Source organism: Malurus melanocephalus, unplaced genomic scaffold (assembly GCF_030028575.1).
Source record: "Malurus melanocephalus ecotype Western Australia unplaced genomic scaffold, MMel_1.1 scaffold_1315, whole genome shotgun sequence".
Lineage (NCBI taxonomy): Eukaryota > Metazoa > Chordata > Aves > Passeriformes > Maluridae > Malurus > Malurus melanocephalus.
The window spans coordinates 4,292-17,111 of NW_026624547.1; the positions used below are offsets into that span (position 1 = coordinate 4,292).

General features: G+C 40.6%; 1 protein-coding gene across 1 annotated transcript in view; it reads left to right on the plus strand.

Annotated features, from left to right (window-relative positions):
• Positions 1-10,409, plus strand: part of JHY (junctional cadherin complex regulator) — a 14,193-nt gene extending 3,784 nt beyond the window's left edge. The window contains exons 3-8 of the mRNA XM_057387705.1: positions 3,124-3,234; positions 5,098-5,681; positions 6,444-6,705; positions 8,577-8,657; positions 9,364-9,486; positions 10,192-10,409. Coding sequence (XP_057243688.1) covers positions 3,124-3,234; positions 5,098-5,681; positions 6,444-6,705; positions 8,577-8,657; positions 9,364-9,486; positions 10,192-10,395 — 1,365 coding nt within the window. The 3' untranslated portion in view covers positions 10,396-10,409. The remainder of the gene's footprint in view (positions 1-3,123; positions 3,235-5,097; positions 5,682-6,443; positions 6,706-8,576; positions 8,658-9,363; positions 9,487-10,191) is intronic.
• Positions 10,410-12,820: the final 2,411 nt, after the last annotated feature.

The window sequence follows — 12,820 nt, forward strand, 5'->3', positions numbered from 1 at the left end:
CTCTGTGACCTTCTCTGCTCTGTGCTTGGCCTTGAACTCCAGGAGATTTCCATGGCTGATGGCTGAAGCCTGTCAAAATCCCAGACCAAATTTGATACTGGACACATCAGGCCTTGTGCCTGAAGTCCTGACTGACTGCAGAGTGTCAGCCAACTCRTGGGGAGGTTCAAGTGGAAATGTAATTACAGTTCCTAATGAACCATTATAAACGAGTTTATTGCTTTTCCTTGCTACTTMTTATGCATAATGGGAAGGAGGAGGGTCACTGAATGTCTCCACACAGAAAATGCTCACCTTGGAAAGCTCCAGGGACTTTGTGCTTCAAGTGACACCTCTGCCAGGCTAATGAAGAGTTGACACCACGTTAGAGGGATGTTCTGACAACATTCCAGCACCAGGAATGATGGACAAGTTTTTTTTTCCTAGCAGAGCTATTAAGAGCACTTGTTTTTTTCAGTTCTAATTTGGATGATGGTAAAAATAATGAGTGTAGATGGATGCTAATTAGAGCTGTGTTGATATGATTATATTTGCTATTTAGGGAATTCTGGAAATCTTTCCTATCTATGTGCTGGAGCCAGGGATCAGGGCTTCATTGTGTACACACTGTTCAAAAATTGGAATAGGCAAAGGAATCTGTTAAAATCAGGGCTGGGAGATAAGATTGTCCTGCTAAAGTGACCGTGGGGACAGCAGAGCTGGGACAGAGCAGGAGCAGCTGTGTGGGAAGGTCTGTTCTAACCTAGATGAGTTCACACTGCTGAAAATGCAGATTGTCCAGGGGAGTTGTGGGCTTCCCATCTCTGGAAGTGTCCCGGGACAAGGCTTGGAGCACCCTGGGACAGTGGAAGGTGTCCCCAGCCAYGGCAGGGGRTGGAACAAGATGAGCTTTAAGGTCYYTTCCTACCCAATGAACCCACATTTCTGTGATTCCTGAGCAGCATCCCCACCTGCTGCCAGCCACCTTTGGCTTTGCTGCAGGACAGGAAAAAATATTGATTTATGCTTAACCAAGGTGTCCATGGCTCAGTCTTGTTGGGGGGGTAAAAAGGCCTGAAGAAGTATCCTCTTGCTCCAGGAGCCAACTTTGGTCAGCTCACCTGGGAAGCTGAATCCAAAGTGATAAAGCCACATCTTGTGCTTGCCTAAACTGCATTATTTTGAGCTTTTCAGGGGGTTGAAGCTGKATTTATTGATCTGATCACTGCTGGCTGCAGGAGCTGTGCTGATAAAACAGTGTTTACACCGAAGGCAGGAGTTTGTGCACAGCTGACATAACACTGGTTAAAATATTTCCAGCCTCCTCCAGCAGGATTTACAGCTGTTCCCTCTGTGCTGCATGTACCAAAACACCCCCTAAACCCGTGCTGATCTGTGTATTTCCTAATTTACACAGCGCTTTATACAGCATCAAGTTCTTTGCAGTGTTGCCTGATTCTTAAAGAACCCGATGATGAGTTTCTTTGAGAGACAGAGAGCCAGGCAAAAAGAGAAGCAGTGGCCCAATCTAGCTCAGCTGTGCTCGGTCTGAGTTGCTTTCCTACCTCCAAGCCCCTTACTTCAAAGCCAGGAACATAATGTACAATTTTTTAATGGCTCTAGACCCAGGCACTCAGACTCTCAGTGCAYCGAGCCTTACCTCGGTGTAAACACCTCATCGAGATTGCCTGGGCTTCAACAATAGCAGCCAAATGCAATTCGAGAACCAGGAGCCTTTGAAGTCCTCCCTGCAAAGGCTGGTTTGCCAGTCTGGGATAATGACATGCCATGATTGCTGTCTTTGTTGTATCTTTTCAGTAGAGAAGCAATTACGGGCCTCAATTTAACAGAATAGGCATTACACAGCTTATGATTCTCAAAATGCAATTTCATTTGATCATTTTCTCAATTTGATTGGTATTAATAGAATGGTTCGCCAAAAAAAAAAAAAAAATAATGCTGGCAGAGGTTGTGTCCTGTTCCTCTTTCAAAGAGATAATGTAGAAGTATGTTTTACCTGCCCAGCACTCCATCAATGCACTCAGTCAGTTGGTTCCACCAAAAACATCTTATTCACTGCAAAGCTGTGCCTGTCCACAGCTCAGAAAACCTCCGTGGTATTTTTTAATTTTCTTGTGAATTTTTCCTGTCACTGCTAATGGGATCCGCCTTGAATTTGGAGCCATGAGATCACCCCTAAACTCAGCAATAAACCCTCCCCRCCTTTTCTGAGCTGTCCTAATCCTTTACCCCAAAAAATGAGAGGCTCAGCTTCCCACATTTTCTTCCCACTGATGATTTTCAATTTGTGATTATCGTGGTCACAAATATTTTCTCAGAGCAGGTTTTCCTGTGGGACCATCCTGCAGTGGAGCAGAGGTTCCTGTATCAGAGGGGCACTTCCCAACACGTCCCCTGCAAGTCACACCTGCTAAAATACTCAGCAGGATAGTTTGGGACAACAAATATCARTAAAAAACAAAATTAAAAGTGGGTTTTCTGCAGTTTTATAGATTTAAAAACCAGTTGATTTCAAGAAAAAATGTAATTATTGCTGTATTTACAAAGGTATCACTTGGCTTTTGTGCATTCCCCTAAAATYTTGCTCCAATGAAATTTCCAGCAGTGGTTTTCCCCCAGCTGTGGCCACATGAAGATCTTGTTTGTGAGCCTGTTTTGCCCAGCTCTGTGTATTCCATGCTCTATTTCTGCAGCTACTCCTTGGACTTTTCACCCCCATTACTGTGTTTTGCCAGCTTTTCCTGCAGGGCTCTCTTCTTCAGGCCCGGGATGTGTGTGATTGCCTGGCCAGGGATGGTTTCTGGCTGTTTTTCTGTTATTAGCTGCATCCAGTGGCTCTCATAGAAATGGAGGAGCCCAGGCATTTGAGAGTTACAAGAAGGTTTCAGTGCTGCACACTTCCTGCAATTTTCCTTTCCTTTCTTCTTCTTAAAAATAGAAATAATACTCCCTCCCAGCTGTTAATTGGGTTTTGTTTCTTTTTCTCTTTTAACCATTTCTTTTTTTTGTTGTCCCAAACTTCAGCATTTCAATTTTAAATTATTTCTCATCATTTCCCCTTTTTAAGACTTTTCATTCATTTCATTTGGTTGTGCTGTGGCTGTAAACGTTTTTGGATTTTAGGTTACAGATCCTGCACCAGTTGAGGAAGAACCACCCCAAAATATCCCACCACTCCAGACTGGGACACCGAAGCCTGAAGACAAATGGTACCCAAAAGGACAGCAGCTCAAGGTGCCTTTTCAATAGAATTTAATAGCTAAAATATAGCTGGAAAAGCACTGAGTTTGAATGTTTAAAGCTGACATCTTGTTGCTTTTAAAGTACTGATCACTGACAGGAAATCCTTAAATATGTATCAGATAATCACTGTGATTTAATGCATGCGTGCTTTATGGACTGAAGATTTTTAAAGCAAAATGCCAAAGAATTCTGGGCTTACAGAATCTGTTATTATCTGTTGAGGAGATTATTTGGTTGATAATGTAAAAATATAAACCAGTTCATGGTCGTGTTTGATGGCTTGTGAGGATTCTGAACCAGAACTTCCTTATTTGGCCCCTAAAATTAAGGGAGAATTAATTAATTACCACAAAACAGAAAATGTTTCAAGCAGAAGATGCCCTCACTTTCTCCACACTCCTAAATCTGTAAATCTGTTTTTTGCTGGCCTTTAAACCAATGSAATGGTTCAGTCTTTGGAGCAATGAAGGGACCAGGTAATCACCACTGATAAAAAAACAAAGACTGGGATTTTTATTGGCAAACTCAGTTACTCTCTGTGTACAACAGGTATTTAAAGTGGTTCAGAAACTGTTTAAATTCTGTGATAAAGACTGGGAGCTGCACTGCTGTAAAGTACAAACAGGATTTTATGYTGCTGTCCATCAGGAGAGATTTGCTTTCTGCATGAAATTCCACAATGAAGGAGATATTTATTTATTCATTTCATTGTTTAAATGGGAAAACATTGGCCTGCTCCCAGCTTGGCTCCTGCCACAAACAAACACTGAATTATTTCTGCATAAGTTGTACAAATTCTGCATTATTTCAGTGTGCAAGCAAATATCCTGCTATGGCCAAATGAATTATGAATTATTTCAGTATGGGATCAGAGCAGTTTTGTCAGATATTTTTAGTAGAAAATTTAGGCAGGGCTTCTTCTTAATTTTTAATTTTCATCACCAACGAATGATAAATTGGTTTTCCACCACTCTGCCACGACCTGAAGCTCCAGGAGCCAGGATTCCCAGGGCTAAAGCTTTCCCCAAAACCTGCAGGAATTGTGTGGATTCCACACCTGCCATGGAACCGTCTCTCTGAGTGCATTTGCCACGTGCTGCTCACAAAAGAACCCCAGAGACACGGGAGGGTGACAGACATTAAATGGGCTGGAAATGGATTTGGGGTATTCCAAGGAAATTCGAGTCTTTTATCCAGGTGGGCAACACGTGTAAGTGGAAAAGGATAAATCTTAAATAAATCTGGATTTAGAATGTGGCAGTTTGGTTCTCTTAACAACAGTCCTGGTGTGCTTAAATTCTTGAATTTTTATCATCTGAATTCTGTTTTGCAGGGARGAGTGCTTGGTTTAGAAATAAATTCATTTTTATAACTGACATCAATCTCTTTCTGCACTAACAGTGTGTACAAAGCCATTTTTTCCATGAAATTTGGTACATAAAAARCAAAAACTGCTTTGATTTTTGAAAYATTTTCTCCAGATGGTTAACAGSGAGTTACCACTYATCCACAGGGTTAGACAYGGGTAGTCCTGTGCATTTATTTTTGCACTTCACGCAGGAAAAATTCCCTTATACATCTGAAAGGACCTGTTTTTATCATGCAGAATTTATTTTATAGTGCATTAAGCAAAGTTTTGATGCAAAATTATTTATGGTGCAGCACCTGAATAACACCTGGCATTTTGTTCTGGATTGAAGGTTCCTACAAATTGAATTTTGGGTTAAGTCCAGCCATGAGTAGGGTTAGATMCAAGCAGCACAGAGGGATTTTGATGGGTGTAATGACATTTCTTAATGAAAATCYAAAATATCAACCACTGAAATTCACCCAGCTTTTGGTAATTTGTTTCAGGAGCAGCACAAGATCTCCCAGAGAAATAAAACAGAATCCAACCAGACTCTCAATGAGAGAGCATTTCCAAGGAATGATGGCCAACAACCCTCAGGAAGAGCAGCAGAACCAAAGTCTTCTCATCACCTGCAAATCCCAGGATTTCAGGCTGCTCCCACTTCAGCAGAGCAGGACAGCAGCAGAGCTCTGCAGGAATRTCTGAATCCAGGTTCTACCATCAGCCCTGACCCAACAGAAAAACCCAAACCTGGCTTAAATAATCTCCCAACTTCAACTCCCACATCCACCTGTCCTTTGCCCCCAATATTCCCCAATTTTAACCCAGCTGAGGTTTTGTACTCGGTGTATCCCAGCAAGGAGAGCTGGAATTACCAGCAGGATTCTYCATACGGAATTCCACATGAGCAGCAATATTTCACCAACCACTTCCCTGGGCAGAATTTTTCCAGGGATGTCAGCACTGGTGGTCAGGCACATCCAAACCTGAGGAATCTTTCATCTTATTTTAATGGTGGTTTTGAAGAAAGGGTGAAGGATCCAGCATCGCTTCAAGATTTTAAAAATCATATTCATGAGGATAACAGGTATCAGAACAATTTGTGGTAAGAATATAAGTGATAAAATGGTACTATCATAACCCTGTGATGCCCAGAAAATAAATAAATGGACAAGAAAATGCTGAAAAGTCCAAAGTATGAGGTTATTTTGCTACAAATCTGCCATTATAATTTATTACTGATTTAAGATTTATTATAACTGTTGATTTTTAAATATTACGTTGGAAAAGGACGGGTCTGTCCTCCTGGCATGGAATTTGCTGCAATTGAAAGTTTCCTTCTGGAAAGCTGGAAGAAAAAGTTTAAAATGTAGATGGGAAAGAGCATYGTGCATAAATTAAGAGTTTGTAGCAAAACTGGCTTTGCAGAGTGGATAGTTAGGGCCAGCCCAGTGCCAATCCTGACTCCCTGAAGGGGGAGAGCAGGAAAATCCTCACTTTATGTAGAATTGCACCTGCCTTGATTCAAAAACTGAAGGTTTTATTCCACACAAACAATGATTCTTTCAGTGCTCAGCAGGCCTGATCCAAAGCCATTTGCAGACAGCTTTCATTGGCTYCAGCTACCTTCACATCAGGCTGAAAGTGTCCTTATTTCTTGTTTATTTTCCATTTCTTTTTGTACATTTGGGTGCAAGCAAAGTCATTCACTGTAAAATCSCCATCCTTCCACCTCCCCGCTCCCATATTCCGTGTCCAGGTTGTTTGTTGATCTCCCTGCTGTGTGTAAATGAACATTTTTACTCTTTCCCCCTCACTTTTTAGCACCTTTTGCATGTTTTGTTCACAGCTCACCCACAGCCTCCTGTGGAACCTCCGAATGTCCAGAACTGCCCGAGCGTTACGTGGCACGGAGCTCTGGTTTGAGGGGAGAGGATTTTACTGATAAATGGATTTGGAGTTTGCTGCCCCCTGGCCTGTCCCAGCTGCAGGGGGGATCCCAGGGATATCCAGGAGGAGCTGAGGGAAATCCTGGGAAAATGAGGCGAAGCAGCTCGGAAGGATCCGTCCTGCAAATGGAAAAGCAAAACCAACCCAAAGGCAGCAAGAAGGTAAGAACAGATGTGAGTGGTGTGGTTCAACATTTCTATTCCCCCTCTGATTAACATTATTTGTTAATAATTCAAAGTTATTTAAAAGGGAGAAAAGTAAGGGGGACTGAGAAATATTTAATTGTTATTAAAGTCTCATGGACACACAGCAGAACATCCAAAATCACGGGACAAAGGTCGAAACAGACCCTGCAATCATTTTAGTCCAAAAAGCAAAAGGATCCTCCARCTCTTTGGGGTCAGTCCTGATTATCTCCAGGGACACACAGAGCAGTGTTTGTCCTTTCAGCTCTCCACAGATACAATTATTTGGGATCAGGCTGTTTGTGTGGAGCAGCAGGCAGCCTGGCCTCAGATCTGAGCAATCCTGGTCACGCTCCTTTGCTGTCCAGCTCAAATCTCCTCCTTTCCAAAGGATTCTGACCCCAAACTTGGAGGATTTGTAAACCTAACGGCCTAAACGTGATTCTGAGCCTCCTGATGATCCCATTTGGGTCCTTATTAAAACCTTGCTCCCTTTATCTCCTCTGCATGTCCCCTTTCCTGGTGTGACCACTTAACTCAGCTACAGGGGAACGGCAGAAAGCTGCCCCTGGGTGTCCAGGACAAATTAAATGTTTAAGAAGTTTGCTCCAGGACAAATTAAATGTTTAAGAAGTTTGCTCCAGGACCAATTAAATGTTTAAGAAGTTTGCTCCAGGACCAATTAAATGTTTAAGAAGTTTGCTCTGAGTCTCAGGGCAGACAAACTAAGCTGCAATAATTATTCCTGTGTTTCATCTGCAGTTTGGGCACTGCTGCCTGAGTGCCCCTAAGAAGAATTAGCAGGATTATGATAGGAACTGAAGGATAAATTTCCATGCTTTGCTGTTCAAACCATTGTTTCTTGTCCTGTATTTTCAGCATTTTTCTCACGCTTCATCAGTGGGGAATGCACAGAGAATCTGTTTGTGTCTCCCAGAAAAATCCCGTTTTTTTCCCAACAAACAAATGCACTCAGGCTCATTGCAAGAAGTGAGAAAAGCCTGGTTTTGTGGGAGACAGCGAAATTAATTCCTCACTGTAGCTAAAATTAAAAATTAATGAGTTATATCATGTAAAAATAGGGATAGGTGACAAAAAGAAATCTCAAAGAGGAAGTTCAGTGAATAGAATTCATTTCTCTGCAGTTGAGTTTAACTTGAACCCGTGTTTTGAAGAATGTTTTATTTTCAAATAGAAATATCTTAGTGTTGTATTCTGTGATCAAAATTGCTACAGAGCTGATCATAATGACAAGTTTTTAAAACAATTCACTTCGAAAAATATTCCAGTGGCCTTGAAAGAAAATAATAATATTATGGAGACATGGGGGTCTTTCTGTAATGTCCTGAAGTCTTGAAATAACATCACCCATCACTGTAAAGCTTTTGCTGTGATGAAAACCATGGATTTTTCTGTTGTTTGTGGACAATTTTCCAGTGCAGCTTGAAAGCAAGGAAAGGTTRCTATCACTACCATCATTTGCTTAATTTTTTACCACCAAAATCAGRTATTTTTYATCTKCTCCTCTTACAGCAGTTCTTTGGASCCTTGTTCTAATCACAGTCAAATGGGTTTCAAAATAAAGCTCACAAAAGGTCATTTTYGACTGAGAAAATATCACTTTGTGCTTTGGATAATTGGTAATTTCCCACCTAGATCCAAAGGAAATTCTGTGACTTGGGCAATTAACTCAGTCCTGTTATTATTTAAAATAATAATTTTACTTATTTAAAATTAAACGTGCCAGGGGTAAGATTGCAAATTAAATCCTGGGGTTTCCACTGCAAAACTTTCTGTAACTTTTCTTTCTCTGAAATAATTTTAAGAAAAATCTGTTTGTTTTTCAGCTGTGCAGCTCGAAATTCTACATCAATGTGAATATGAAGCTTGGGGGCCTTGGACCTGACTATGAAGCAATCAAAGAGAAAGTGAGTGACCCAAAAGTGAATTTAGGCAGAGAAATCACTGCTGAAAAACAATTTACAATTGTCTGGTGTTTTATATCCTTGGCTAGCTTGAGATCCTACAGGAAAATTCAAATTGAAGGAAAATCAGCAGTATTTTTGGATCATTTTAACCCATTTTAATTTTTTTAATCCAGAAACAGGATCAGAAATTGCACACTCATTGCTGGGTTGTCATTCCCGGTGTAAAGGTCCACCAAATTGTAAAGTGGAAGTAAAAATTTTGTGCAAACCCAAAAAAATAGCTGTAAAAATTTTGTACAAACCTGATAAAGTAGTGTAAAAATTTTGTACTAACCTGAAAAAGTAGCCATAAAAATTTTGTACAAACCCAAAAAAATAGATGTAAAAATTTTGTACAAACCTGAAAAAATAGCTGGAGGCACTCTGGTGAAATGGAGACAGATTGTTCAGGACATTCAGAATAAAGAAGTACCTTTCACATTTCTGCTGAGCTCTGTCCTCTGCAGAGGAAAAGCTCTTAAAAGGTAAAATCAGCTAAAAAAAAGCGGTGCCATTTCTCAGGGGTTCCTGTTGTGCTCGGAGGAAGGGACAATGGCAAATGCAGGTGAACAGCAGTGGAAATGGAAAAGTGGAATATTGGTGGGGAAAAGGTTTCATTGATAGATCCGCTGAGATTTCATTCCGTGCTCTTTTCTGGTTTTCTCAGAAACAGAAGGTAAAGCTGCAAAAGGAATATTCCCAGCAAATTAAGGAATATAACATGAAAAATATTACTGTGATGCAGAGGTCACCCATGAAACTYCAGGTACCTTCAGTGTCCAGGCAGAAGGTAAGAACTGGGTCCCTTTCATGGGTATTTTTGCAAGGTGACTTATGGGCGCAAAGTTGTGAAGTTTAATATCAGAATTCCTCAGTTCCTTGTATTTAGTCCCAAATATAAACCATGAGGAGAAAAAAAACTGTGTGTCAAAAGGGGTTTGGATTCTTTTAGGAGATTTCCCAGCCACTCTTCCATCAAGAAGACGAGATAATAAAATTTCCCCTGGTGACTTTAGAGGTGTTTCCAAATCCATGCACCAAACCCCATCCCAGCTAAAGCAGGGCTTGGTCAGYTCCAGGATTTCTGTGATTCTGTGTCCATTCCCTGTCCAAGTCACCCAGGCTCCAGGCATCATTTTGTTTTTTCATTTTGATATTTCAGTCCATCATGCAGTCGACCCTAAGCTCGTCAACCTGCAAAACTCCCTGCATGAGGACAAGAGTTTAACGAGAGTGGGAAAAATATTTATAAACTTAATAGACTCATGCTGCTCTTCCTTTATTAAAATAAAAGCAATTCTTGAGTGTTTAAGGTGGCTCCTGTGGTGACAGGAGGCAAATCTTGAGCTGGGTTATTTTGCAGACACCACTGAAGAATCTGGGATTGAATTCTGCCAGAAACAGGATCAGCAATTCAGAGAAATCTCACTCAATGCACCTAAATATTCTTGGAAACGTTGGCCAGGTTTTCTCATAATCACTTTTCCTGTTTTAGGCACTGGATTATGCCAAGAAGATTCCAAGACCAAAGACTTTCACTGCAAAACAACCAGAGCAAGAGGTGAAAGAGGAAAAGGTTCTGCCCCAGGCTCAAAGTGGAACCAGTTTACCCCAAATCCCATCCCTGGAAACGCTGTGGAACAGACACGAGAAGGAGAAGGAAGTTGTGGCTGCTTTCAAAGCCCTTCATATCYTATAGGTATTGGGGATATCTTAGGGATCTCTTCAAGGCAGAAATGTCTGARTTGTTTTATTGTGAGCTGGAACCAYCACACATTGATTTCCCAGCCCGTTGAAATTTCAGTTGGCTTCAGTTGAATCACTTTTAAGTTTTAGAGTCAGTTCTCCTGTACCTATTTTGTTTAATAAATTAACCATTTGCATTTATAGCACTTTAAATCTGCTCCTCTGTTGGTTTGTTTTTGTTTTTTTTAAATAAATGATCCAAAAATTGCATCTTTCAGACCAATCAGCTCTTTGCTTGTCATGGCTGGATCATTTTTAAACATATCAAACACGTGACCACCTTTACAAAACATTCAAAATAAACTTTGTTTTATCTGATGATCTTAACACAAACAATATTTCTCTTTCTGAACTGCACAGGAGACTTTTTGGCCAGAAATAAAGYCAAAAATAATCCATTGCTACTAAAAAAGAGAACAAAACTATGCACCAAGCACAGCAGTTGGTTATGACACAATGCTAATTATTTAATTTAATCTGTTATCTCTTAATGAAGAGTTAACACATCAAGCCCAAAATTTTAAGCTTCTGGGGCAAAAAAAAATCCAAACAAGTCCTGGCTGAGCATTCAGACAATCTGTGATTAGCCAGGAGCAGTTGGAAAATGTATTGGGTAACTCAGGATAATTGAGAGCTGCATGTTTGAGAGGAARGAGCTTTGAACAGATTAACTCTGTAAAAATAACAACAAACAGATGGGCTTCGTAGGATGCTTCCATTTCTTTCACTTGGTAAATTATGAATTRAGTCATGAAATGTGATTAGAACACACAGCAAGGGAATTTGAGCTAAAATCTCCTGGAAAGCAGGAAAAAGGAAAAAAAAATAACAATTGTGATGATGTGGGATTGCTTTGTCCCATTTATTGGGTCTCTTTTTATGGGAGGCTCCCACTTGATATGGGGAAAAGAGATCCCCTTTCAACTCTTCCTGACCCTCTCCCCAACCTGAATCATCCTCTTGGATTGACAGCTGCAAGTTCAGGACATTCCAGGAATATTGAGAAYTCCTGAGAATATTCTGGGATGCCTTGGAGGAGGAAGCATTGCCCACTGTGGGAACGTGGCTCAGKCTGCAGGGGGAATGTTTCCATCACRTTTGTGTCGATTCCAGCACCCAATTCCATCTTCTGGAACAGCACCTTCCTCTTCCTCAGCCTCTTCCCCCTCTCCTTTGGGCACAGCCAGGCTGAGGAAATGGTTGAATTTATTTTTCAATAAATTTTCCAAACCAAACAGCACSACTTTGAAGCATTTCTGATCAGGCCACCTCAACTTGTTTGTCCAAAGTGATAATCCCCCCTTCCTGCAAACCTCGAGTGCCYGTTTTAATGAAACCTTCAGATGAATATCAAAGAGCTATTTACTCGTATCTAATATTTTAATTCGATTATATTCTCAATTTAACCCATTAAACCCCCCTTTGATGATCTCCATGTTTAGTGTTTAGCCCCAGATGCTGGAGGTAATGAATATTGGACCTTTGATTTAATGAGAACTTCTGCCTTTCCAGCCTGACTCCCTTTGTATCCCTATTTTTTTTTTATTTTCTGGCCTATAGAATTCAGTTAATTGAAGAAGTCTCTTATCACCACACATTAAGGAACCTAAATTAGCATCCCTTTTCTGATTAGAAAATGCGAGCAGACATGTTCTCTTTGATCTGAGGATTGAGTTGAAGTAGGCAACAGCCCCCTGAAAATGAGCTGATGGCTGCATTATTTGGCTGCCATGCAGATGTGTCCATGTGCTGCAAAATGCTTAATGTCTTAATTGATCACCTTCCTCCCTGACTGGCATCCTCCTCCTATGAATTAAAGGGATTTCTGGGGTGTTTTGTGCCCATTTGGGGCTTTTTTTTAAATTTAAACATGATTTTTTTAGGAAATATTTAAATGCTGAACTTGGAGATTTATAAATTTGCATCTGGGGCAGGGATGGATTTTTGATCAACACTCACAAACCATTTGGAAATGTCTGTTTGTCTTGGTGTTTTGGGGTTTTTAAATCCCAGAAAAAAAAATGAGATTATTAGTGCCAGAAAAAGTTATTATTACATTAAAAAAAATCTTCAGATCTACCTCAATCCTAATTCAGATTTTCCCTGCCCCTCATAGATGAGGTGCCACAAAAAGGGGACCACACAAGGAAAAGATGAACATCCAAGTGCTTAAAAGCAAAGGCCAAAATTGAATTTCTTTTGAATTAGGAACTGGAAATATTTAAATAAGGAATGTCTTTGGATGTTGAATTAATTGAAAGTTGAATTTTTGAGGGAGGGGTTGAGTGGGAGCAGAACCTGCCATGGTGCCGTGGTGTCCCTGAGCACAGGGAGGTGTCTGTGTGCAYCATCCCGTGGAAATTCCCAATATTTTCATG